The sequence below is a fragment of the Hyperoodon ampullatus genome, assembly GCF_949752795.1.
Source record: "Hyperoodon ampullatus genome assembly, chromosome: 13".
NCBI lineage: Eukaryota > Metazoa > Chordata > Mammalia > Artiodactyla > Ziphiidae > Hyperoodon > Hyperoodon ampullatus.
In genome coordinates this window covers 85,104,493-85,131,902 of record NC_136926.1, presented here as the reverse complement: position 1 = coordinate 85,131,902, position 27,410 = coordinate 85,104,493, and the positions used below count along the sequence as shown (strand labels likewise).

Below are 27,410 nucleotides of genomic sequence, written 5' to 3'. Positions count from 1 at the left end.
AGGCTTGGGGCAGAGGGGACTGAGGCAGGGTACTGGGACCTGACGGGATTTACCGTTCTCGGGGCGTCTGGGAATCACTGAAGGATATGAGTGGGCACAGGGCAGAATCAGACCAGAGTTTAGAAAGCGGCTCTTGTGTCATGAGGAGGGAGATTAGCTGGGGAGAGACAAAGGGCAGAGACTAGTATGGAAACCGATTCTAACTTCCTGGCCGAAGGCCTCTGGGAGCACCCAGCACACAGGGGCGGTGGGAACGGGGAGTAGGGGATGGATTAAAACCAATGTATGCAGGAAGGAGAAAAAGGTGTAGCCGAAATGGTAAACTTAGATACAAGTTAGGCTACTGAAAGAACAACACAATGTTATTATAGTGGAGAAGACCAGAAAACAGGGTTTTGACATATCTGTATACTAATGCATAAAGTCTGGGGAGACTTGAGGATTTGGGGTAATAAGGTAGATAAAATCTAAGGCTGAGACTAGGCTAAGGACACACTCAGGCCCTCTTCCAGGCTGCAGCTGTCCTACTGCGTCCTCACTTGGGGGAGGGGCGAAGGAGCTCCGTGGGCCCCTTTTATAGGGCACCAATCCCATCCATGAGGGCTCCACCCTCATGCCCCGTCACCTCCCAAAGCCCTCCCCCACCACCCGCCCCAAACACCATCACTCGGGGCTTAGAAGTTCAACAAGCGAAGTTTGCAGGGACACGCCATTAAGACCGTAACTGAGATTGCATACCACAGAATTTTAAAAGTCATCCTTCCACCCAAACTTGCCAGGTTCCTGCTCTTACGTATCCTGTACTTGGCTCCGGGTACACATGACAGAGCGAGGTCTGATAACGCTAAGGCACCTGCAGAGGCCCGACACCTGGTGAGAGCCCAGGTCCACCCAACTGTACAGCGTGCACGTGTCCTACCGTGCACAAGGCTCCCAACTCACAGAGGGGGAAACATGAGACAAACTAAATTACTAAAACCATGCAACGTTGGGCTTCCCTGGGGGCGCAGTGGTTGGGAGTCCGCCTGCCGATGCAGGAGAGGCGGGTTCGTGCCCCGGTCCGGGAAGATCCCACATGCCGCGGAGCGGCTGGGCCCGTGAGCCATGGCCGCTGAGCCTGTACGTCCGGAGCCTGTGCTCCGCAATGGGAGAGGCCACAACAGTGAGAGGCCCACGTACCGCAAAAAAATAAAACAACAAAACACCATGCAACGTGTACACCTACCTATGATAATTTTGAAGAGTGTATCACTTGGTTCCCTATATTTCTCAAATATTTTCAAGTGTTTCTCAAGTCAGATTCCAAAATATGTGGAAGGAAGCTGCTTCTGACATCCGTTAGTTTCAATTTTATTTCGGACTTTTTACAACATGAAAAAGCATTAAATACCTCTATTTTCTTATTTACGTGGTGTAAAATTTTTAATAACAAAAATTCCTTATCATAAAAGATGATGTTAAGTACAGCAGAAACACTGCTCATGATCAGCAATTCAATGATTTAACATAAGGTGTGCTCCATTTCATGATTTTTCACTGTACAAGAAAATCTCTAATTCAGTTTATCTAAATGCAACAACTACCCAGTTGCCTTCACTTTTATGAGCTACACTCCTTCCTGTTTTATTCGAAATAGACTCTGGAAGAGGGCTGTGAAGATCAGAGCCTTCATGTGCATTTTTCCACATCCGTCAGGAAACACGTGGTTGCTTGTTCTTTTAATTGTCTTAAGATCGATTATCTTCAATGACAATAGTTCTTCTAGAATATGGTTCAAGTTCTACAAATATATATTGAAATTCATATTCGCCACTTTCTGGGTTCTGGAAAAAAAAAATGAGTATCAAGGTGTCGCCCTGCTCTTTGGCGCTTTACGTTGAGTCTGCGTTCAAGAAACCCCATCCCCACACAATCTCACCTCTTTCACTTCAAGATGCACAGTTCCTTGCTTCCCGGGCTCGGAGCCCTGGATGTAGAATTTCACACGCATGTGTTTCAGCCCATCTTTTACGTATTCAATAAAACTGTCAAGACAATGAAAACACACAAGCCTGAATTCCTCCCACTTAAACATCACCCCAAGCTCTCGAATCCAAGCCGCCTGCAGTACCTGACGTGCTGCCTTCTGCCACGTCTCGTCATCTCCCCGTAGCCTTTAACGGGCTCGCCGAAGACACTTAGGACCTGCAGAGTAAGGTGATGCTTCCTCAGTCAGGGCTATTTTTTTTAAGCTTCCTAGGGAAATATTTTCTGACAAACTGAGTGGTTTATTTTAGAAAAAAAAAAAGCCTGGGACTCTTTCAAAATGATATCTCCAATGATAAGAAAACTGGGAAAAGAGTTATTAGGCAAAACTCATCCCATAATTAACACTCAAACTTTTCATGCACAGAGAATGAAATAGGTAACTTTATGGTGTTACTTGTAGTTTCAGAACAGTTAGGCTGAAGTGGAGCTGTTTCCACTCCCCTTTTACAAAAAGAAACACGAGGTAACAAAGTGTTCAAATATTTAAATGTCTGAACATTTTTAGTGAAATTTACCCAATGGGGTCTAATACTAAAAGCTATGAGATCAAAATAATTTTTTAGTTATTAAATACACACATAAAAACAAGTAATGAGTTATTTAAAACAAACCAGATCTAGAGGTAGGAATCCATTATTCCCAATGGGAAAACTCACAATGAAGTGGAAATGTAATTTTTACTGAATTTAAAACGCAAATACTTCGGAACCTTTTCAAAAAAATAGAAATGTGATATCAAACTAAAACAAATATTGCTTCAACTCTGGAAATTTTTCTTATTTGGTCTGTTGGGCATCTTCAGTACCAAAATTTTCAGGCACATGTAGAGAGTAATATGTAAGATGAGACATATTTAAGAACTGTGTAGCTGAAACGATTGTTCAAATAATTTAATAGATTAAACATGTCTGTATCAAAACATAAGTATTTTCTATTTCGCAACCAAGCAAAGTGCCTGGCAAACAATAGGCCCCTCATAAATGCTGACAAAATCGAACTGTTGAAGTTTAATTACTCTTCATTAAGCTCTTTTAGGCAGCAAATTAAGTTATGACCTTAATAATATCTCGCTCTTTGTGTTTATTCTGTGAAGTTCTGTTTTGTTCAAAATGCTGAAGATCTGTGAAAGACCGAGTTTATGAATAACACAGCAACTCTTCATCTCTTCTTAGAGATGCGCCCTAACATTTAATTATGCTACTGCTCATGTTTATTTTTGTACCCTGTAAAGGGTTTCTTGTCAGGTATAATTAGGACTCCCAGTAACTCTAATGGGAACCTCCTTTACTCCCTGCTGAGTTTCAACTTACTCAGAGGGACACCTCCCCCTCTGCCTTCTCCTCCACAGTTCTCAGACTGCCCCGAGTCCAGTAAAAAGAAAGATGCCAGAGGCCCTTAGCTCCTGCCGTTTCCGCCCTGACAAGATTAGAGACACTTGTGGAGCATTTGGAGGTGGTGCCCCAGGGAAACCCAGGGCAGGGCATGGACGCTGAGAGGATCTGCGGGTTCAAAAGCTTCCCCTCCCCAGGAACCTCACGTTCTGTTTCTCTGACATTATTCCTTGGTCTGTGTGAGAAACAGCCCTGATATTTATGATGCTACCTGCCATTTTCTTTCAAAGTACGAGAATTAAGATGTCAATGAGTAAGATGTTTCAGTGCCAAAGTTTTCCACCCAGGAGTAAAATCTGGCACTGCACGGGCTACACTGGCTTTCTATCTGTGACTGGAAAGCTTTATGAAAAGCTTCCTCTGGACGGGATCTTTAAAAGAATCGAGGCGGCTTTTCCACATCTGCATCCTCCAGGGCGTGGCTCAGGCAGGCTGTGCTTAAGAGCCTAAGATGTGGAATCACCCAAACTGGGACTGAGGTTCTGGGTCTCCCTCTTACCGGTTCAGTCATCTTAGTTGAGTCACTTAATCTCTTTAAATATCAGTTTCCTTCGGCAAACAGGATAATAGTAGCACCCAGTACAAGTGGTTCTTGTGAGACTGAATAAAGACAGTGTGCTCAAACACTGAGCAGAGTGCTTGGTGCACAATACGCTCTCAGTAAGCATCAACAATTACTATTATGATCACAAGATTATGAATCCGGGTTTTAAAAAGACTAGCGAGTTTAATACTCTGGTATATTCTAAGCATTTACTATTGATGACAACGAGTAAAATGACTCTCTGGTACCGTTAGGATGGAAACAGCCCCACATGGACCTCTGGGTGCTACTCGTAATCAAAGCAGTTCAAGTACAGAACAAAGAGCTAATAACATAATCACAATCCAACCATTACGGTTTTATTATTATATAAATTCACTAGTCTCAGAGCTAGCACGTGACCTCTGCCTGCCCCTCCCACCACCACATTCCTCTCCCTGTTATCAGAGTCTGTGTAACGCAATCTTGAGGACTAACCTCGGGATGTAATCTGCATTTTTCTAGGGCTTTCCCATATATCTTATTAGGACTGGATGAAGAAAAAAGTTCTCTGAAGATCGTGTAAAACAAGCCACCTGAAAATCAAAGAAAAAGCTCAAGCAAAGCAAGAGCGAGACAAATGGAAAGTGAAAAAAGATATTCAGGGGTTTTATACTTGCTGTGTTTTCAACCTGTAATGGTGATTCCAATCAGCACCACTATTAAATAGGTAAAATCTCTCCCAGCTTCTTTCACTGTAAAGAGAAAACACCACTGGTTACACTTGTGCCGGACGTGAGCAGGGATGCTTCTGGCTTCAGGATCTCTAGCAGGTGAGACGTGGGCTCAGGACCTAATGAGGGGGTCGGTACATGTTCTGGAGCAGCTGTTGTCAGATCTCTCTGTGAATCAGGACCACCTGAAGGAACTTTCTGAAAGAACCCCAGCAGGATTCTGGGAGCAGGGCTTAGGAATCGATTCTTTACTTCAGGTAGCATTATGATTTTAATGCCTCCTTATTGTCTAAGATGAGAAAACCCTTTGAACAAGTGATCCAGTCCCTCTGAGTGTAAACAACGGTCCTTGATTAGGCACCACTGGATACGGTCTGCCGTTCACACATTAAGAGACGTGTTGGCTTTGTCAGCTGCAGTCAAAGGGATCAAAATGGGCCTCGATCCTCAACAGTCAGTGACCTTCCCAGCCTGCCACCCTGCTGGCTGTGAAACAACAAAACAGAACGGAATTTAGAACAGGACTTTGCTTGGCCAGGCAGATTTGTGAATCGAACTGCTTTAGAAAATGAAGAACCTGCACAGATACTGCACTTTTTTTTTTTTTTTAAATAACCCATCTCATTCTATTCTCTACCAAGGTCACAAAACACACTTAGTAAGCATTAACTGCCAGCCGTGAGCCCGGCGGCATGCTGAGAACACGACGCCGCCCGTGCTGGTCAGGAGCCGCGATGTTCCCCGTGACCCAAATCAGGCCTTTGCCCCAACACCTTTGCTCCCGATTCCCACCTGGCGCACTCACCGCTGCTTCACTTAGGCTCTCGGGAAGGTTCTACCCTGTTTATTCAACCACAAACATCGACTGTATGTACTATGTGCAAAGCCCGCGCTGAGTATCACTCATAGTCCACGCATTCTCGAAGTCTGTTTAAGCATCATGTTATAGTTGTCTTCAGTAGAAGATGCTGATCGTCTACCTTCCTCTTCTTGACCCTTTCAGACCGTATACTTTCACACAAAACCCCTCCTGCCATCTGTCTCTGCAATGAGGGGTGCTGTGGTGACCACCCACGTGCTCCCCCTAGGACTGAGGCTCCTGTTACCCCCGGTGGGGGGAGCTGATGTGGTTGCTGGCTGGCAGAATCCCTGCATCCAAGGCTCTGGCCCTCCCCACACCCAGTGCCTGGCTGGTGCCCAAGCCCCACACCTTGAGATGAGAGGACTGCAAGGGCCAGCCCAGCCCCCGAGCTCCTGCAGGACCGGCGGAGGCCCTATCGCAAATGCCCCGCGCTTCAGCTTCTCCCTCTGCCCAGCCCAGCCTCCCCACGGGAGGCCCCCAAAGCTCCTGCCCGCAGACCCCACTGAGTCTGCTTCCCTGGAACTCGCCCTACGATGGGGCTACAGGAGTGGTCCTAGGAAGCAGCTCCAAACTGGGATTTTGGAGCTGGATCACTGGCCACCGGCTGGCCTCGAGGACTCGTCCCTGGTGGCAGGAGGAGCTGAGAGGCCCGGCGGGGAGTGGTCACACAACTGTCGTGGCTCTCACCGATGGTGGCCTGGAGCACTGGTGGGAGGGAATGCACTGATGGGTGTCGCGTTTTGGGAATTTAGGGGGAATAAGCAATTATAAGGACTTGGACTGGATGGCTGTGGTGGGGGCTGCCAATGCACTGGAGAAAGGTAGTGAGAGGACGAGGTAACTGATCACCAATGAAGGTCAAGTGTGAAAGTCAGACGCCTCCTCGACAGCAAAACAGGAGACTCCTTTGTTGCACCCAGAGGGCAGAAAAAGCTGAGGGCCAGGCCCAGGGCAAAAAAGTAGCAGAGAGGCTGGACTCTCACCCAACCAGGCCTCTTGTGCCAAGGCCAAGGTCATGACTTGGGAGGAGAGGGAGCCTGCAGCTTGGCAAGGGGGTATCAAGGCTGACGCACTCCAGAATCTTGAGTCCGCAGGTTCTCCTGAGCCCTCCGGCGTGAAGCAGCAGCTCATGCCTCCCAGTTAAAGGCTAGCTCTTCTTCCTCCTTGAAGACCCGGCGGGGGCTTCCATCTAGCGAGACATGTGCTCTGGCCAGGTTACAACATAACTGGGAGGAAAGAGGAAACGGGCCATCCCCAAAGGGGCTGGAAGCCCCACCAGCAGAGCCGGCTGTATCCTAAGGGCAGCGTGAAGGGTCACCGAATACAGAACTGGACAAGTGAGAGCTGATCAACAGGGGCAGTACTCTCTGAGCAAAAACTCAAGTCTGACAAGCAGCCTGGGAGCTGGTGCATGGCTAGGTTCACTCTTGGAAAGATGGAGAGAGTGTGGTCCACATTAATTGAAGTAAAAATGACAGAACTGCCATGGCAAACTATGGGCACGCTAGAGTGGGTATAATACACCGAGGGCAAAATCCACCAGCCGACTGTCCTGTAGGAGGGCCTGGAAAACACTTCACATCGTTACAGAACAAAGCGCCCTGACAGCCATGGGGACGGCTGTGGCATTGAAGCCAGGTGGGAGCAACCATGATAATGAATGGCTCAATTTCTGGACGTGAATCAGTCTTCAGACCTGGAATCCATTTACCGAAGGAAGGCCAGCCTCTATACTGAGCAAGTATATGTGATTCCCCTGGACCTTCACCTGAGCCCTACGGCCATTCACTTGGTGACTGTATGCTGGAAAAGGGGGACACCCAAACACTTCAAGGTCTGCTGGACAGAGTCTGAGCTGACATCAATACCCCAAGGAGTCATTATGGTCCCTCTGTTATGTACATATGGTGGCTATATAATAAAGAGCCTGGCTTGTAAGAGGTTCACAGCTGGGTCCATGGACTTACCTGGCAGTCATTTCCCTGATTCCCAGCGTATAACTGGAATGGACATACTCAGTAATTGGCAACAACAGTCCCTACTTTAATTCCCTTGAGGCAGATTAAAAGCTACCATAATGGGTAAAGTCCAATGGAAGCCTGTGAAACTGCCTCCTACTGACCAAAATAGTAAATCAAAAGCAGTATCACATCTAAGGGGGAATGCCAGAGGCAGTGCTATTCTGAAAGACTAAAGATACAGGAGTGGTTGTCCTGGATATCAGAAAACTGAGACTGGGAAAATCAGCATTCAATTTTTCGTTGTGTGAAACTGGGGAAATATGCCTTATACATACTAATGAGTACTAATGTCTGTCTGAAACAGTAAATTTGAGGCTCAAATGAGATGAACTAACATCTGGGAAATCTACTTGTTTATTATAAAGTACTAAACAATGGTTAAGTTTTATATAGCTGTCACCAAACTGAGAAAAGTTGAGAAAAATTTTATAGACATAATTCAGCAAAATTATATCAAAACCAACTTTCAAATCTGAGTTCAGATCTGTGAAGAAAATTGTGGGCCTGGTTCTAAACTGTGTTGAACGGTTCTACCTTTTAATTTGTGTGAACTGTTTATTCTTAGCACTGAACTTGTGTAAAAGGGCACTGGCAGCTCTCGTCACGTTTGCTGAAAGACTGATCGTTACAGGGACTTCCCTTTTACCTTTCTGTGACGTTGAGATGGCAGTTTTCCCGCTCTGACTTCTGTGCACAGACACTTGTTTGCTGCCGTCCTCCTTCGCTCTCTGCGGGCTCTGTCCTTGCGTCCAGATGGTTTTCTGGGTGACTCCCAAAATACACCTAGGTCGCACCGTTCTCTTCTGCTCTTGCGGCTCCCATCTCCAATTGGGCTCAGTCTTCAAGCAAGCTTTGTTAAGTACAAAGTGTGCCAAAAACAACCGCTCCCCCGAGGGCCTGTGCAGCTTCTCCGTACACCGTACAGCTCGTAGGAAAGTACAAATCATGTTCACGGAAAGCCGCTCCGCTTAGGGAAGATGCCAGCTGTGACGAGCAAACCTTCACTACCCACCACACAGCCAGCCGGACGCGGACTCCAGTCCTCGCGTTCACACCGGTAATTCTGCACGGCGTGTTCGGAAAAAACGCTGGCTCCAGCGGCGTAAATCAAGACAAAGTCTCCCGAAAAGAGTTAATGTCCTCCTTCCCTTCTCTTCGGCCCTCTTTTTTACTGGAATTAAAGTGCTTTGATTACTTTCTATGCTGACATTCACCCCGTCCCCGCCAGGCCTTTGCAAAAGCAACCGGGGAAACCCCTAGGAGCCCTGGGAATAGTAGTTTGAGGGCGACACTTCTCCCAGAGTTGCCGTAGCGGGGAAGGCAGAAGGACTACATCTCCCACAGCGCAAGGCGGCCAGAGCGCGCGCTGACCTCTCGCCGCCTCCCAGACTCCCCTGCGCGGGCCTCTGCGCACGCGCCGCAGTACCTGGCGCGACAAGAAGGCGGGGCCGTGTTGGTGGTGGGCGGGGTTTGTGCCCCTGGCGCTGTGTAATTCAAAAAGAACTTGCAAAAGTCAAATTAGCAATTATAAACTGCTTGTACCTGCGACGCCTAGAGAGCCCCCTATAAACAGAAATTCTCGGTCTGATTGTCGCTATCATGTTCCTTATGGGCAGATGATGTAGCCTTTGCGTTTGTTCTTCCTAAGGAAACGAGACAGGAAACCGCGCAAACTACCCCAGATCCAGCAGGTGGGAAGGGACAAAGCCACCACAAAGCCCACGCGGTGCCACAAAGTCCGAGCGGCCTCTGGCCGCCAGGCGTCCTCGGCGTCAGCACGTCGGGCGTGCGTAGAAGCCGGGCCCCGGAAGTTTCTAGAACCGCCCCTGGAGCCCGTGGAAGAGCGGTATTGTCTTCGGCCCTGCCCCGCTTCTGCGCACGCGCATGGGGGCGCGTGCTGGCGTCGGGTGGGCGCGGCCCGGGGCGGTGCGACGGCAGGAAGGAGGAGCGCGCCGAGCAGCGTACGCGCTGGGTCTCCATGGCGACCAGACGCGGCCGGCTGCTGCAACCGTTCTGGCGCGGCCTCACGGCGCGGCCCCCGCCGCTCGGCGGCGACGGCTCGGCCCGCGGGAGAGCGGGGAAGGCAGCCGGGGGCGCGGGGTTCAGGTGACTGTCGGGGGGCGCGCGCCCGGGGAGCCCCTGCGAGGGAAGCCCTTCACTCCCCCGCCTCCCTCGCTCGCCGCTCCTTTTAGCGCGGTGAAGGTCTGGAAGGACGGCGGGAGGAAGTCTCTAAAACCTGGAAGCGTGGGGTTACCCCAAGTCATGATACAAGTAGAGGAGCTTCCCGGGAGTATTCTTTCCTCAGTTCGTTCAGTTAGTGGGCCCTGCGGGGAACGGCGGCGTGCGAGCCCCGCGACCCTGAGCAGCCGAGAACCGCCGAGTGGACGCGCTCACCTGCGGGGGCTGGTGCGCAACTCCGCGCTCCACCCGCGGCTCGCTGGCAGGGTCCCCTCCAGAACGCGTTCCCAAAGTTGCTTCCTAATTCTGGGACCGGGAGTCACCGTTTGTCTTTTTTATGACTTTATAACTTAGAGAAGTAGATTCTGCTTATCAAATATTATCGGTTTTCTCTCCCGCTCCCAGTTACGAACGGAGGACTCAACCCCTAACCAGGTAACTCTGTTAGGCAGGTTGGTCTGGGAACTGCACCTCCGACGTCAAGGCCAGGTCTGAGTTTCTAAGCAAACCCTGGAGGGATGCCTTCTAGACAGTCACCCCTTGGTGCTCAACCTCTAATCCTCTTCTGCCGTCTTCATGTCCAAGCGCGGGGGCGTGTGGTGTTTTTTGTTCTGGTGTCTGGAGGCTCGTCTCCGTTCCATTTCTCTTGGGGTACCATGGGCCTTAAGGGTGGTCCTCTTCCACAGTGAGAGAAGGCCACTTCGAGGAGTGAGCTGGGGAAGGAGCGGGTAGTGGGAGCCGGCAGCTGCTTTCCAAAAGGAACTTCAGCTTAACTCCAAGGATAATGGCTCACTTCACAAAGCGAGTGATCCAGTTTGTCAGAAATATCCACGTGCTGTCGTGATGCCTTGTTAAATCCCTCTTTCTTTTATCGTGAGCTGGTCCCAGCTCTGCACGCATCACCCCAGTTAGATTACCAGGTGGAGGGATAATGCTAAGGACCGTTTGCATTCTTGAGGACTATCTTTTTCCTTGTAGGTATTCTTCATTTATAGAATAAAAAGTCAGGCATAATATGCCTTCTAGCAAACCAGATGTCTATGTTTAAGCATAGAAAAGTATTCTGTTACTTACCAGCTCAACTAATTAAGGTATATTTTTTCCCCTGAATCTCCAGGACTATGTCCTCTGTCCATCCTGGGATCCTCTAACCCTACTTACACTGGTTTCAGAAGCAGGGCCCCCTCCCTTGGTATTACGGTAATAGTTGGCTCTTGAAAATAGCTGTAACGCTAGACATATCACAAGCCTCGTGACAAAATGGTGACAATGCCTGCAAAATTTCTATTATGTAGGAGAGAAAGACAGGAATTTAAAATAGGAAGCTTGAACTTTACATTAATTTGCCACTATTACTAAAAGTAGACTATATATAATGTGCTTTTAGTGGAAGCAGAATGACTGTTATATGATGAATCTTTTATTACTTTGAAAGTTGAGTGAACTTTCTGTTGAAATGATGTAATTAGAATGCCTGTAATTATGCCTGGCATGGGAGTCTGCACCTCAACCTGTGATTTGGTGAGATGTAAGTTCTTTTTGGTAAAGAAAAGTCAGCTCCTAAGAATGATTATGGTCTACATAGGTGGTTATTTTTAATGTCTCAGTGCAAAAGAATTAGTTTTTAACAAGGAATCACACAAAATGTGTGATATGTGTAAACCTTTTTAACACAAAATGTGAATTTGTATAAATAAATACCTTAAACTGTAAGAAATATAGCAGAAAGCATATCAAGTTGGCTTAATTTCTACTTGGTCCAATTTCTTTGATTTATCAGATATTAAAAATCAGGCCCAGAAAGTAGGTTTTTAAAATACCAAACTTAATTCAAAGCAATCAGGTAAAGTTTGTCACTTGAAAAAAGGCGGTTTTAAACTAAATGTCATCTTACTAATTATATCAGCTAAATGTGTACTTAACTTTGTAGACGTACAGAGCTTGTTGCCGAAATCTTGGCTTCTATACACCGGTGCCGAATAGAAATACAGAGACAGAATTTAGAAGGAAAGAAAAAAAGTGGCTTTATTTCTTTGCCAGGCAAAGAGGGAACACAGGGGGCTAGCGCCTCCGAAAACTGGGACCCCCTTCCAGAGGGTAGTGAGAAGTTTTATAGCAATGGTTTAAAGAGGGCGTAATCAGCTGGTGGACATTGTACTGATTGGTTGATGGTGAGGTAAGTGGGAGTCGGCATCATCAACCTGGTTCCAACTGGTCTGGCGTCTCGGTGGGTACTTGTGGGCAGCATGCCTTCCTTAGTGGTTAACTTCTCCCACCTGGAGGACGTTTTAGCATCTGCAGAACAGCTCAAAGATGTGTGTATCCATTGGTGGGGCACCAGGACCTTGCCCCGAGGCTGAACTATTGTTTTTCTTGACTTTTTCTCCCTTGTCTTGTATCCCCTCCCTTCCCTAATTAACAACTGTTTGAATCTGCTGGTTGGAACTCAGGGAAGGTCTTGGAGGCTGGATGAAGGCTATTTCCTATAGTCAAAGAAATGGGGGGCACAGAAAGGCTTTGTGTCCAGGAGCCCCCCAGGGCCCTGCTTGGGATCAAGCTCCATGAGCACATGCATGGAACTTACTGATTGTTAATTGTGTGGCCCTTAAAAATGTGCAGTTAGTTTATTTTATGGAGAAATGGAGATGTGCTTTCAATGGTACCAAAATCCATACTGATAAGATGTATAGTAACTGTAGTAACACCGTGGAAGGAGCTCTGGAGGACAGTCAGGAGGGGAGGGTCCTGGGGCTCTTGACCTCTAGCTTGGGACCTTGAAGAAGTCAGTTGGCTGCCTCGTTAGAGACTTAGTCTTCTGCTCTGGAAATGAGGGACTCAGGAGATCTATTTTAATTATGGAAAAACAAAACAGCAACAAATAGGCTGTACTTTTCGAACAGATAGGAGCCAGTGGGCAGGGGACACCTTCCTGACGTGGAAAATTAATGTAACAGCTGTAACAGCTTTGGGGGAAAATGTTAAATAACTGGTGAGTCATATAATACATTTGTATAAGACAAACACTGATAAGTTATCCAGTAGAATGCAATATTTGCATTAACTTTTAATATTAAATAAGAGACTTCAAAGAAGTTTTGTGCTTTCTGCAGGCTGTTCTCCAAGATTTCGGGGGGCCTGGTACCCAGAATGCTGTGGAAGCCTTTGAAAACCACGGCTCCAGCCTAAAGGATGGTGCTGTGAAACTGTGCTCCCAGACCTTCTTGTGTATGGGCTCTCAGTTTTAAAGCAACAAACCCCACAATTCATTACATTTTCAGTAAATTAAGAAACATTAGAAAGTGCATGGTGTCCTGTGCCTTCAGTCTTCCAGCCCCCGTTTAAAAACCACCACCTGTAATTCCATAATCTTGTGAATCAGATGTATTACCGGTTAATAGCTTGTTATCTTTCCTCGAAGATCGCTTTTCTTTGTATGTATGTGTTTACATTTTCCCTTAAGAGAGAAATACAAAAATAAGATTATGTAGTATATACTGATACAACCTTTTTCAGTTGATGTTATTAATTTAGCAGATATTTATCAAATGCCTTCTGCATGCTGGGCATGTTGTGGGTGCTGAGGAATCATCAGGGAACAAAACTCATGCAAAAGACCTGCCAGCAAGCATGGTGCTTACACCCCAATGACAGCAAACAAGGTAGACAAGCAAAATGTGTGGTGTCGGATGGCGGTAGGTGCTGGGGGGGCATCATATGTGTGTGTGTGTGCGTGTGTGCGCGGGATATGGACTGGAGGTTTTCGAGAGCATGGCTAGAAGATCTCAGGGAGACGGTGACATTCGAATGGCGGCCTGTATCCAGGAGGTGAGGGAGCTGGCCGTGCAGACATCTGGGAGATGCCACGAACTTGTTTTTGTGCTAACACTTCCACCTGTATTGAAACTGTCCCTTTTTATTGGCTGAATGTGGCTCACTTTACAGAGGTCGTGGGGTTTAACCGAGGTCTATACGGTTTCTAGTACTTTTCCCAGTGCAGTCAGCTTTGAGATGGACATTCTTGAGTGAAGTCTTTGGGCTCATTTTTTTGCCTTGGGTTATATTTCTAGACGTGAGATTCTTGGCTTAAAAAAACCTGTGCGTTTTAAGGACTTGGCTGTCCATAGTGTTCGCACCATTTTTGGTCCCAGCAGTGAAGGAGAATTGCCTGTGTGTCTGCAGCAGACCTGCCCTTGTCCTTATCATTTATTTGGTCTTTGCCAACTTGCTAGATTGAAACTGATTGATAGATTGTATTGATTTACTTTTCTTCAGTTCCCTTGGAAAGGTTTAGGGTAATAGTTTTGAGTTTTTTTGCATCTTTTGATTGAGGAAATACATAATGGCAAAAAGCTGTTATCAATTTACTAATGCTTCTAGACAAATTTATATTTGGTCAACCACAGCAGTGTTCATTTAAGTTAAAAAATAGTGTATCAGGGAGAGTCCTTCCTCAGTCTTCATCAGCGTGTGTCTAGACTCTTAGACTTCACGGCACGACCCTTCGCACTTGTAGTGGTCTGAGGGTCACCACCTGGGGACTCTGGGTAGATATTGTTATTATTTGATGGAGGGGTAAAAGAAATTCCTTTTGTTTAAAGCTTAAGTGTCAGAAACCTTTGTCTCCTGCAGATATTTTCGTTGAATCTGTAACACAGGTCATATAGAGTTTGCAGGATTAGTTAACCACTTAAAATAAGGAATGCTTTTAAATCATTTTAAAATACTTTAAAAAATTGTGTATCATGTTGAATAGTGCCCCCATCTCACCCCGCAAATTCATGTCCACCCAGAACCTCAGGATGTGACTTTATTTGGAAATAGGGTCTCTGCAGATGTAATTAGTTAAGATGAGGTCATGCTGGATTAGGGTGGGTCCTAAATTGAATGTGACTGCTGTTCTGTAGGAAGACACACACACACAGAGGGAAGACGGCTTTGTAAGGAGAGAGCAGAGACTGGAGTTAGTTAGCTTAGCCGCCATGAGCTAAGAAACACCGAGGATTGTCAGTAGCCATCAGAAGCTGGAAGAGGCAAGGAAGGATTCTGTCCTATAGTCTTGAGAGGGAGCATGGCCCTCCCAGCACCTTGATTTGGGGCATTTGGCCCCTAGGTCTGTGAGACAGTAAGCCACCTAGTTTAAGGTGCTTTGTTAAGGCAGCCCTAGGAAATTAATACAATTAGGAAATTGTATTTTACCTCTGATTACTGTTAGAGCCACGTCAATGGACTTAAAGCTTTTCTACTGTGGAAAACTTTGCTGAAACAGCGGAAGTATAAACTTACAGCACAGGTGGAATTCTCTGATCAGGGGGGAGAGGGCATTGCAAAGCTCTCCAGATTAGCATTTCTCCTTGCCCTGTCCCTACTGCTCTGCATTTGGCTAGGAAGTCAGAGAAGATGGAGAGCACCTTGAGTGCCTTTTGCTGAAGCTGGGATGGAGAGGCGTGGGTAGCAGCAGGATCTGGAATGGCTTACCGTATTCAACCTCTCCTGGGTTGAGGTGCCAGCGCGCAGAGGATATCTCATGTTTATTGAGGGCTTACTGTGTGCCAGCCATTATGCTTGTTTCTGAAGAGAAAAATCTGCTAAGGGAAGAGAAGCTCATTCTCTGGCTGCTCAGAATCACCTGGGGCATCGTCAGGCGACTTGAGCGCTTGCTGACGCGTACACTGTGGCGTGTCCATCTCCGTGGCAGGCACCAGGCTACTCCGAGTCCATGGGTGATACACTCCCCGTGCCTCCTAAGAGCAGGTTATGCTTGGGGTCGAGGGCCACCCTCTGTTCAGATCTGTCCGTGTGGATCTCGTGCTTCCACTTCCACAGAGACTGTTGCCCTTACGTCTAAGTTCTTAGTCCCCCACCTTTTGCCCCCAGTCATTGCCCATATCCTTTTCGAGTGATAGTCTAACTATATCCAGGAAGTCATCTTGGTGGGAAGAATGGGGTGGGGGAGTGGTAAAACCCTTGGTGAACAAAGGACATCCTCAGAGCCGTAGCGCTGGCGAACTAAGCATACAGAGTATGCGCACTCTAGATTTTAGTCACTTCTGAAATAGTATACTGGCCGGGAGGTGGGTCAGTTATTGGTGTGTGTACTGGGGAGGGGGTAAAGAGGCAGCTTCCAGATCTTCCCAGGAGAAGTCCTGTGTCCACCAGGAGCGCCCTCTGTGCACCGCTGCCTGGAAGTGGGAAACTGAGCTTGGTGACTTTCTGGGCATTTCGGATCCCTGCCCAGCTGCTGTTGAGTACTGCTGGTCTTGAGGACTGATTTTAATAAAACTTTATTTTAGGAGGTTCTGAAAAGGACTAACTGCATAAAATGTTAGATCTCCTTAAGTCTTAAAAGCCATTGACTGTAAGATTCACTGTTATTTTACGTTTATTATTTACCACTAAAATAAAAAGAATGCCAATTAAAACGTGTTCCATTGAATGTGAGCTGTAAAGGGTAAGCGAGTTTGAGGATGTGTGTTTGGTCCTCCCGTGGCTGTGACTGCCAGAGCTGGAACCAGACGTTATTCCCCAAAGGTCAGCAAACTCAGAGACTGTGGTGGCAGCTCTGGTTCACAAATTTACATTTTTTTACTCTATGGATGTTATCTTTTTTTTTTTTTTTTAAAGAAGATGTTGGGGGTAGGAGTTTATTAATTAATTAATTTATTTTTGCTGTGTTGGGTCTTCGTTTCTGCACGAGGGCTTTCTCCAGTTGTGGCGAGCGGGGGCCACTCTTCATCGCGGTGCACGGGCCTCTCACTATCGTGGCCTCTCTTGTTGCGGAGCACAGGCTCCAGACGCGCAGGCTCAGTAGTTGTGGCTCACGAGCCTAGTTGCCCCGCGGCATGTGGGATCCTCCCAGACCAGGGCTCGAACACGTATCCCCTGCATTGGCAGGCAGATTCTCAACCACTGCGCCACCAGGGAAGCCCTGGATGTTATCTTTATTAGGTTTCTGTTGTGTTATTGGAACTGGACAGCTGATGCATTTTATCTTTTCCCTTTTTATTTCCATTCAGTACACTTTATAGCAGCTCTTTGATATGCTGACAGCCTATAATAAAACACGTCAGTCAGAGTAAGTCCAGTTTTCAGGTTTGCTCAGGACACTGAACGTCTCACCACCCTCCCTGCTGCCCGCCCTCCCTCCCTCCCTTGCTGTAGATGAAGTTTCATAGCGAGTAGTCTTTGGAGTTTATGAATCCTTTATGTTTTGTAGAGGGGAACGGACAGGCGCCTTTATACTTTGTCTTTTCCATGTTTGTTTTCAGAACCGGGCGAGGTGTCAGGCTGGTCGCGGGCCGCGCCACTCTGAGTCACTGTGCCCGGCTAGATGAGCTCTGCGGGAAATCCTGCACCGGCTGCTCTGTGTCTCTGGACAGGTAAGGAGCAGAGGTGGTCTGCCACGCTGGGGGGCTGGATACACGGGGTTGCTCTTTTGAGCTCTCTAAGAATAGAACTGTGTTGGAAGAATGCACAACACGGAGAGGATGATTATGAGTCATCAGCCTGTCATTATTAGACTCGTTTCATGAAGCTAAACTTCTAAAAGTGACAAGTAAATTTAATTTTCCTTTTTAAAAAAGGTTCTTCAGAATTATTCACTTCCCATTTGATAAAGACCCCTGAAAAAGGAGAAAGAAGATTAAAGTGTGTTCTTCTGAAAGCTTACGAGATCTCTGACTTTTTTAGCTTTCAGAATTTGGGGAGCCCCTTTTGCTACAGCAGGTTCTATCCTGTGACCCTCAGCAGCAAGATCTGTAGAAACTTTTTAAAAAATTTATTATTTGAGATTGATGCTGAAATGCTTGTGGATTCGTACTGTACTGATGTTTCTGGAGCACCAGCTGTATGCTCAGTGTCGTGTGGAGTCATGGAAGCTTGGTGCTGCTGTAGCGTCTTAACAGTGGAGGGCGGGGGGTGCACCTGGTCTACACATTTCCAACGTAAATTGCCTGACTTCAAGTTTTGGGCTTTTAATACCATGTCATAACTAGCTCAGGTAACAGTGTACATACTTTCACTATGATTTTGAAAAGAAAGAAAAGGACAAAAAAGAAAGATTTAATTAAGGACACTGATTTAAACTTTGTGTACTCTGGTACTAGAGTCTGTCGTATGATGATCTGATAGGAGAAGCAGGACAAATACACAGCCAGCCGAGCCCTCTGATCAGTGTCCGAGGACCTTCTCTTTACCAGGGGCTGTGCTTGAGGAGAATGCAGGTGGCAAGCCGCTCACACGTGTTCTCATGAGGCTTAGGGTCTTGTGGGGGGAACACAGATTAAAACAGTAATGGATTATAAATTGGGGTACATGCTATCAAGAAAACAAATGGACTCCATAATCCAGATTAGTGGGCTAGGATGGTCAGGAAAGGCTTTGCTGAGGAGCTGACATTTCAGCTGAGAACTGAAAACTGAGATGAAAGGGCTTGGAGAAGAGCATCCAGAGGGGAAGCCAGGTGGGCAAAGAGGGGGCCTGGACCTGCTGCAGGAGCAGGGGCGGTGGGCAAGGAGGAGGGGCCCAGAGGCCACGGGGAGGAGTCTGGACCTTATTCACGGTGTGGGATTTTTTTAAAAATAAATTTATTCTTTTATTTATTTTATTTTTGGCTGCATTGGGTCTTCGTTGCTGCGCTTGGGCTTTCTCTAGTTGCAGCGAGCAGGGGCTACTCTTTGTTGAGGTGCACGGGCTTCTCATTGCGGTGGCTTCTCTTGTTGCAGAGCACGGGCTCTAGGCACGCGGGCTCAGTAGTTGTGGCGCTCGGGCTCAGTAGTTGCGGCTCAAGGGCTCTAGAGCGCAGGCTCAGTACTCATGGCTCATGGGCTTAGTTGCTCCACGGCATGTGGGATCCGGAATCTTTCCGGACCAGGGCTCGATCCCATGTCCCCTGCACTGGCAGGTGGATTCTTAACCACCGCACCACCAGGGAAGTCCATAATGTGGGATTTTAAGCACAGAGGTGTGATGCCATTTGATTTCTCACATTACCTTGTTTACTTGTTTACCTGTCTCCCTTGTCTAGGAGGAGGGGAGATGGAGAGACACTGGCCAAGTTGAGGTACATCTGGGGCATAAGTGACATGACTCGTTTATGAACCAGACGTGGGTGGTCGGGGAAGCAGACGTGAGGCGGGAATCCCAGACTGTTGGCTTGAGCGGTGTGTCCGTGTGTCCATGTGTCCGTGTGTCCGTGGAGGTGCTGCCTGTGGGGTCGGAGAGTGCTGGGGGCGGGGAGGCCGAGTGACAGCCGTGCGCTGGACACAGGCAGCGAGGATGCCGGTGGCGCCAGGGAGAGTGTGGAGGTGGCAGTGGAGGGGCCTCAGGGCTGAGCTCAGAGGGCCCGGGACGTTTCGAACCACCGGGGAGCAGGAAAGACCAGCGAGGTCCCAGAAAGGGAGGGGGTGGCGTGTGACCCGGGAGAGGGGCTGGCTGCGAGAACAGGGGTGGCTGGTTCAGCGGTGCTGGGCGCGGGGCCGCCTCTGCGGCTGTTCCAGGCCAGCGGCGGGCAATGGGCTGCACTGTATTTCGCGTGTAGTGTTTGTATATTTCACACCAAATGTAGAAAGCCGAAAGGAAGTGGGAGGCTGGGTAGTGGAGGCTGCAGCTGTGGACAGAGGCCTGGCAGCGAGAGGAGATGGGGGAACGAGGAGAGCGCTGACTCGGCGCACTTTCGGGGGAGGGTCTTCGGAGGCTGATGCGGAAGCTGGGGAAGAGCAGCGGCCGGAGGGGAGGCAGGGCTGGAAGGGCTGGGTCCCTGGACACACACGGGCCTGGGCGCCTGAGCGTGGGTCCGCACGCGGCTCCGCGCGGCTTGGGCTTTCTCTGTGGGATCAGGGAGCGAGAACAGCGTGGGTGGGGATTGCAGGGGATCCTCCGCGTGGACCGGGAATCCCCACACCCTGAGAACGCGCGTGCACAAGTTACATGTTCTCGGGGAGGCTTTCTTTGACTGTCCTGCCCCTCACCTTCCTCTGTCCCTTTCTCTCCCCCGTCCCCTGCCCTAGCCGGTGTGATGTGAAATAAGTGGAATCCAACAGAAGGCAACCCAGGATGGCTGTGAACTTGGATTGTAGCAGCTTTGAGGAAACCTTATGAACAGTGATTGAGAACATCTTTGATCTCAACTGTTTTAACCGTGAAATGGAGGTTTTCTTCTTCTGCTGGAAGTACCTAGACAGGACCCTCCCATCCCTTATTATGTTAGTCTGGTGGACGGGAGAGTAAAGGCTGTCTAATGCCCAACTTGAATGGGATTTTAGTCCAATCAAATCATCCTTACAGTTGCTGGATACCTTTCTGAGATGTTTTCTTGAAGCCCAATTCTGTGTTGTAGAAAAAACTTACACTGATTTAAAAAATAATAACTGAATTTTTGTGAAATCAAAATATAAAAACTATATGCACTGGATAATTTAAATGGTCACGAAATGGGTTTTCTTGCACCTTTGCTATCTCTAGCGTTAGAGACCTTTTCTCACGAAAAGCATCTAATTTACTGACTCTGAATATAAAGAATTTCATTGGAGGGTAGGGATTTAACTAATATCTAAGCATGGCTACATGTTTAAGCTCTCCGAAAGCCTCTGCTTAAATATCTCAGAAAGTTTCGAGCACGGGTGGCACTTGCACAGTCACACGTATCAAGTATGTCTTCTTTTAATCGTCTTTTCTTCCAGGATCCACTTCATTGTCTCAGTCTCATCAGAATTTTAGGACTGACTATTTTCCTATTTTAGGACTGATTTTCATCATAATTTAAAAATTTAAAAGAGTTAAAATCACAAGTGGAGAGAATGGGCAAACTGTTTTAAATTGGTCGAAGGAAAAAGTAAATAAATAAATAAACTGGTTGAAGGGTTTTACACGCCCTATCCTGTATCCCTAGACACGCACCACCGCCCCCGCCACCAAGTACAGTCTCCTGTAGCTGCTTTTTCATTTTTCCTTTCGCCTGAGGTTCAAAAGTGCCCATTCCTGACTTCCTAACACCAGTCATGCTTTCTAGGCGTTTCAGATTCTTACAGTGTTGTGTAAAATTCTAAGATCATAGAAATAGATGGGAGATTAAGGATGCATCTCAACACCCTATTTATTTAAGCAGATGAATGAAATGAAAGGGACACTTCAGAGAACTTTCCGGGGCCTGGCGTCTCCTTGAAGCCCCAGAGGAAGCATCACAGGGGTGAGGTCTTGTGGGAGGAGGGTGCAGGGGCGTCGCCCGGGCTGGGGGAGAACAAGTTGGCATATCCTGTTCCGCGCGTATGTTTTGGAAGTGGGGGTGGTCGTGTTTTTCTTATTAATATGGGCAGACCTCGTTTCACTGCGCTTCACTTGATCGTGCTCTGCAGATGCTGCGTTTTTTACCAGCTGGTTTGTGGCCACCCTGTGTCAGCATGTCTGCCAGCACCAGTTTCTGACACCATGTGCTCACCTCTTGTCTCTGTGTCACATTTTGGTAATTCTCACAATATTTCCAACTTTTTTTATTATCACTATATTACGGCAATCTGTGACCAGTGATCTTTGATGTTACTGCTCCAGTTCACTGAAAGCTCAGGTGATGGTTGGCGTTTTTTAGCAATAAAGTATTTTTTTAATAAAGTATGTACATTGTTTTCTTAGGCATAATGCTGTGCACACTTAATAGACTACAGGGTCGTGTAAGCATAACTTTTATATGCACCAGGAAATCAAAAAATTCCTGTGGGGCTTCCCTGGTGGCGCAGTGGTTGAGGGTCCTCCTTTCGATGGAGGGGACACGGGTTTGTGCCCTGGTCCGGGAAGATCCCACATGCCGCGGAGCGGCTAGGCCCATGAGCCATGGCCACTGAGCCTGCGCGTCCGGAGCCTGTGCTCCGCAACGGGAAAGGCCACAACAGTGAGAGGCCCTCGTACCGCAAAAAAAAAAAAATCCTGTGACTCGCTTTATTGTGGTGGGTCTAGAACCAAACCCACCTGCAGTAATATCTGAGGTCTGCCTGTAGCCAAGAGTGCGTCCTCTGTCTTTCATTTCCATTTTCAGTGTGAAAACCTGATTAAAAATACCAAGGAAATTAGCTATTTGTACCCTTGGGTCTCTGCATTGGTTTAAGTCATGAGAATTGTAATAAGCAGAGCGTATCAATCAAGAAATGATTGAAGATGAGGGTGCCGTGTGCCTCTTGTACAGGAAGCGTCTGTTTGTTGCCTTCCATTTGGAGATGCACGGCCAGTTGTTTTCTGGATGTTTCTCTGATTCCTCCCTCTCTCAGTTTGCCTTCAGAAATCCTGCTGAAGATCTTGTCCTACTTGGATGCGGTGGCCCTGCTGTGTGCCGGATGTGTGAACAGGCGCTTTTATCACCTGGCCAATGACAAGTAAGGAGAAACCCAAATCTCTCTGTCGTGTTTGATGGTGTTTTGATGGAAGTCGTGAAAACTAGTAGGAGCTTTTTAACCATTTTTTAGAATTTAAAAGAATTTCAAGAGTAGTTTTATACATGAGTAGAAATATGTCTAATGTGTGATATTTTCAAAGGCTTGCATTTCTCTGCATCTCTTTGCATGAACTGAAAAAGATGAAGCTTGTTGCTGGTGTAACTGTTGGAGAAAGTGGCTTTTGGTCTGCTGTCTGGGAGGGCTTGCTGTCCCCGAGGCAGGCAGACTTACCCACACAGCCTGCAGCAGCACTGTGGAGCCCACCCCTGACTAACCCCAGCCTGGGCCTTGCAGAGCAGACCCTAAAGAAAGACAAGGAAGGGGCTCCCTTAGGTATGTGTGGGGAGAACCGAAACTTGCCAGCTGTGGAACTTGCTTTGTGGGGAAGCGTAAAGGGGGCGGGATAGGAGAGAACATGCGCTCAGGGATCCTTTGCCCTGGAAACAGGAGGCCAGTGGAGCGCCCCTGGGCTAGCGGAGATCTGTGAAAAGAGGGATGAAACCCCTTCTTTTGTTTTGTCGCTATGATCTTTGTCTGCAGCTCAGAAGTTTATCTTGGGGGCGAGACAGTGGAATCCTGCAAACTTCTGGTGAGGTTTGTGGTGTCTTGGCTTTGAGGTTCGTCTGTCCTTGAACATCAAAAGATCAGACAGATACTGATCCCACATGGAACCCCTGTATCAGCCAGGGAAAAGAGCGAGATAAGGGGGAATGCAGATTTCACTGGTGGTTTAATAGGGTGAGGAAACGGAGAATAACAGATGGAGGGCTGTGATATTGTTGCATCTTGGAACACAGTGAGCAGGAAACATCTGTACAGTACAGTGGTTCTCAGATGCCGGTCCATGGAATGGCTGCATTAGAAGAGCTGGGAGAGTTCAAAAAAATATTTGGATCCCTGGTATGTACATTTCTGCAGATTTTAACTCTGTGTTCTAGAATCTGTGTTTAAAATTTCTCCAGGTTGTACTAATGAACAGCCAAGTTCTCATAATAAGAAGGGGACCTGTATTATTCTCTGGCTGGGCAGGGCGGTTTTCTTATCTCTTAATTTAAAAAGATATTTCCTGTATTAGAGAATACACGTCTGTGTCAGTATACACGCAGTGTCAATTCCTGAAATAGGTCTAGAATGAATGTAGGGCAAGTTTTGTGTGTCTCTTTCTTAAAGACCCTTAGTAAGAGATGAAGACATTCACTAAAGCAAAGTGTAGTGAGGCATTTTTCAAGGAAGGGGTCAACTAAATGTTGAAAACTGTAGCTTTTTTGCAGGTTCTTACCTTACTCAAGGATAGAACTCAGACTATTTAGATAAACTAATAAATTATAAGTTTCTTAGTCTCTATCGCCTCTATCCAGGACCCACACGGGGCAGGCACCGGGCCTCTCCGTGCATCTGTGGGCTCAGCTCTAGTGAGGGTCTTTGCACACTTGCCCACCCCACTTTCATGGGAGTAGCTGTCCTCTAAAAAGCTGAACTTCTTAGGACGTTAGCCTTCATAAGGTTTGTTTCCTTTTTCGGAGGAGAATCTTAATTGTGTCAGTTGAATTGTATTTTTTTTTTAATTTATTTATTTTATTTATTTTTGGCTGCGTTCAGTCTTCATTGCTGCGCGCGGGCTTTCTCTGGTTGCGGAGAGCCGGGACTACTCTTCGTTGCTGTGCGTGGGCTTCTCATTGTGGTGGCTTCTCCTGTTGCGGAGCACAGGCTCTAGAGCGCAGGCTCAGTAGTTGTGGCACACGGGTTTAGTTGCTCTGTGGCCTGTGGGGTCTTCCCAGACCAGGGCTCAAACCCGTGTCCCCTGCATCGGCAAGCAGATTCTTAACCACTGCGCCACCAGGGAAGTCCCTGAATTGTATTTTTAAGAGTGTGCTTTCATAGCCAGACTTCATAAAAGGATGTATTAACAACTGGATAGGTAAACGATGAATGTTTCTGGAAAGTTAGTGGTACTTTCCAAGCATTGTCTGAGGAGAGGACAGGAGCCCTGCTGTAGCCAATTACACTGCTGACTTTCCGGAGACCCGCTGCAAGGGTGGCATCTCCCTGGTGCCCTGCTGTTTCGGTGGTGCTGCCTCCCTGCCCTGCGTAGGGCAGCCCTTGGCCTGAGCACCGGTCTCTGCCTGGGGTAATAGGGAGGCCTACATCGGGCTGGATCTGGATCATCACATGGGGGGTTATTTTCCAACCCTCTGGGAAACACTGTTTATCAAAACATTAAATTGGCCCTATGTCCTGAACAACCTGACTGAAGTTTTTCTGTGCTTGACTGATAGTCAGATTAGACAAATATGCTCTTGTCCTTAAATCTGCTTTAGCTTTTTAACAAGGTGGAGCATTTTGTGATCAAGAAATGAATGCATTTGGGTTTGGGGACTGTCAAAAGCATCCTAAACTTGAACTTTGTGTTTTATAAATAATCAAGGGGAACAATATATGTAATATTTTAATTCCGTAAGACATTTTCATTCTCTTGAGGCTCCACTGACCGTGAATTAAGTGAGATAATGTGTGTGAAAATGTTTCATCTCAGGAGTGTTAGGATGGTTACTGTAACCAGCCGAGGGTGTGGAGTCGCATTCCAGCGTTGTGGGTGATTGGCTCTCTGAATGTGGATACCGTTGTTTGAACCCATTTCTTTGTGCTGTTGAAGCGGCAGTGACAGGCAGGGGTTGAGGCTGCGTGGATTCAGTGGCAGTTCTGTCACTTACATACAGATCTAGGCGAGGGCACTTTGCATCTGGGCCTCAGTCACATCATCGGTTCAGTGGGGACAGTAGTAGTTGCTACTTCATGGGTTTGCTGGGGGGATGAAGTGAGTTAATGCATACGAAGTGCTGAAGCAGCGCTCAACACCTGGTGCTCAAAAATGTTAACTGTCACTGTTAGTTGTCATTAATCATCTTTATTTTTTTCCTCTTTGTGCAAGCAGTCCATGTTCATTGTTGAAAAATTAAAATATAGAAAGGAAAAAGAACATACAATTACATACATGTCAGTTACTGTTGACATTTCTCTCTGTGAGTATATATCTGTATCTATCTATCTATCTATCTATATAAAACTCCTTTCTGCTCTTTTCAAAAACATGTATGCATTTAAGATAGGGAATCATATCGTATACACTTCCTGCTTTTTTCTATAACTGATCTTCTATTCACTTATTGGTGTAAGACGGCAGTTCTTATTAGGGATGGTACCAAATAATATGAGATCACTCACTTTAACTCAGCCCCGGGAAGCAAGCTTTTCCTGTTAGTATGTGTTTCTAGGGTTGGTGAATCTAAAACGCTTAGCTCACACTACAGTTCAGTTTAACATATGAACAACTGTAAGTGTTCAGCTTGACTTGTTCATGGAAATAGACTATTTAAAAATGATTGCATATCTCTAATTTAATATATTCCTATTACAAGTGCATTACAGTGTCTCTGAGACAGTTAACATATTTCCTCTCTTCCCCCAGTTTTATTTGGATCAGAATCTACTCAACTGCCTTTTCACCTAAACGATCTAATTGGAAAGTTAATTCAGTAGAGAAGACAGCCGTGTCTATGAACTCACTGTCAGTTGGGGATAAAGAAGCTGGATATTGGAAGAAAGAATATATTACAAAACAAATAGCGTCTGTAAAAGCAGCTCTAGCTCGGGTTCTCAAACCTCTCCACCCTTACACAGGCCTCCCAGTTAAGACCAAAGAGGCCCTCAGGTAGGCAGGCGTGGCTTCTTGGGGTGGGCGTGTGGTGGTCGTGAGAGGGCCGTTAAACACTGAGATGCACCATCACCTTAAAGAAGAAGGGTGGTGTAAGTTCCGAGTATTGTGTATGTGGGACCGATGTGTGGTTTGTGTTGTGAGGGACTGTTGGATATTTTGTGCTTTTGTGTATCTATAAAATACATAGTATTTTCCTGTTCCATATATTTGGTTCAAAGGTTTTATGAAAAGCAGAAGCAGCCCGGTCGTCAGCTGTAGTAAAGCAGGAGGTTCATTCAAGGCATCCCTCCACGGGCAGAGCCCTTTGTGTTGTTTATGTATCGCCAGTTCCTGGAACAGAGCAGCTGTTCCGTGAGTGTTTGTTAGGTGAGGAGATAAGTCCTAAGAGAGAACTGTTGTGACTTGAAAATTTATGTCGGGCGTGTTCTAGGAACTTTGGCTTTGGCTTTTAGCGTACCAGGTGCTTTAGAGTTGACATGTGATAGACTGCAATTTTTTTGTTTTTTGTGGGGTTTTTTTGCCGCTAGGCAGACATTTTTGTTTGCTTTTCTTTCTTCAGAATATCTGGTTTAGGTTGGGTAATTATATTGAAAGAAAATAGTGGAAGAGAGCACATCCTGGAGCACGTTGATCTGTCCATCAATGACTCGTCAGTCACGGCCGTGTGGTATGGCCAAGACTGGCCACGTCTTGGCACACTGTCAACCTTAGATTTGTGTGGGGTGACGCCAGTGTTCATGAACCGGTCTCAAACCCCCATCAAAAACGGGTGAGTACTAATCAGCAGAACCTCTAGGTGAGGACATCGTATATGTCAGTGCCAGCTGGCCTTCCTTTTGTCATTAAAAAATACCAGTGGTGTATTTTAACTTGACTGCATCTTAAAGCCTTCCTTTCATTCTGGATCACTGTCATATAGGAAAAGCCGGGATTTCTCACATCGATGGCTAAGCCTGAGCTTCGGCTCCTCATACCTTGGTTATCTATAACTTAGGGAATGATATTCTCATAGTAATTTCCCGGATGATAGATGGCCGGCCTTTGGAAGTTTTTAGTTTTAACCATTTTAACACAAAGATATATAAAACTATTATATTTTCCTTCTTTAGTAAGGGATAATCATAGTTTAAATGTTTAAATGTTAATAGTTTAAATGTTAATAAATAGTTTAAATGTTAATCATAGTTTAAATAATCATAGTTTAAACACTAGATCATAAAGTCATTAATTTTTTTTATGTGCTTCTGTGTTGAACTTGGCTAGATATGCAGTCTTGTGCAGGTGACTTTTCTGTGCCTCTCTTTTCTCATCTGTAAAATGGGGTGATGACAGTCGTGATGTAGTGTTTAGCATGCATGGCTGCTGTGAAGGAGAGCGCAACATTTCATCATCAAACACATAAATCAGATGCGTGTGTGTCGTATTGCTGATGCTCACTGAGCACTTATTATAATTCTGTCATGAGATGGCTTTGCCCTGGGTTCATACTCATTATCAGGCTTTTGCTTTTCCCAAGAACTCTCTCATGCTCACTTTTCTCAC

The 27,410-nt window shown here is 46.7% G+C and overlaps 2 protein-coding genes across 2 annotated transcripts in view; one reads left to right on the top strand and one right to left on the bottom strand.

Annotated features, from left to right (window-relative positions):
• Positions 1-1,430: 1,430 nt before the first annotated feature.
• TIMM21 (translocase of inner mitochondrial membrane 21) lies at positions 1,431-8,506 on the bottom strand (the record flags this gene model as incomplete). Its single annotated transcript, XM_079718054.1, has 6 exons — positions 1,431-1,823; positions 1,919-2,024; positions 2,111-2,184; positions 4,441-4,538; positions 4,635-4,697; positions 8,206-8,506. The coding sequence occupies 6 exons, from the start codon at positions 8,504-8,506 to the stop codon at positions 1,728-1,730; spliced, it is 738 nt and encodes a 245-aa protein (XP_079574180.1). The 3' UTR covers positions 1,431-1,727.
• Positions 8,507-9,537: 1,031 nt separating this feature from the next.
• Positions 9,538-27,410, top strand: part of FBXO15 (F-box protein 15) — a gene marked incomplete at its 5' end in the record, with an annotated part of 43,030 nt that continues 25,157 nt past the window's right edge. Inside the window, 5 exons of the mRNA XM_079718194.1 lie at positions 9,538-9,665; positions 17,003-17,113; positions 21,989-22,093; positions 25,620-25,862; positions 26,428-26,637. Of these exons, the coding sequence (XP_079574320.1) occupies positions 9,538-9,665; positions 17,003-17,113; positions 21,989-22,093; positions 25,620-25,862; positions 26,428-26,637 (797 nt within the window). The remainder of the gene's footprint in view (positions 9,666-17,002; positions 17,114-21,988; positions 22,094-25,619; positions 25,863-26,427; positions 26,638-27,410) is intronic.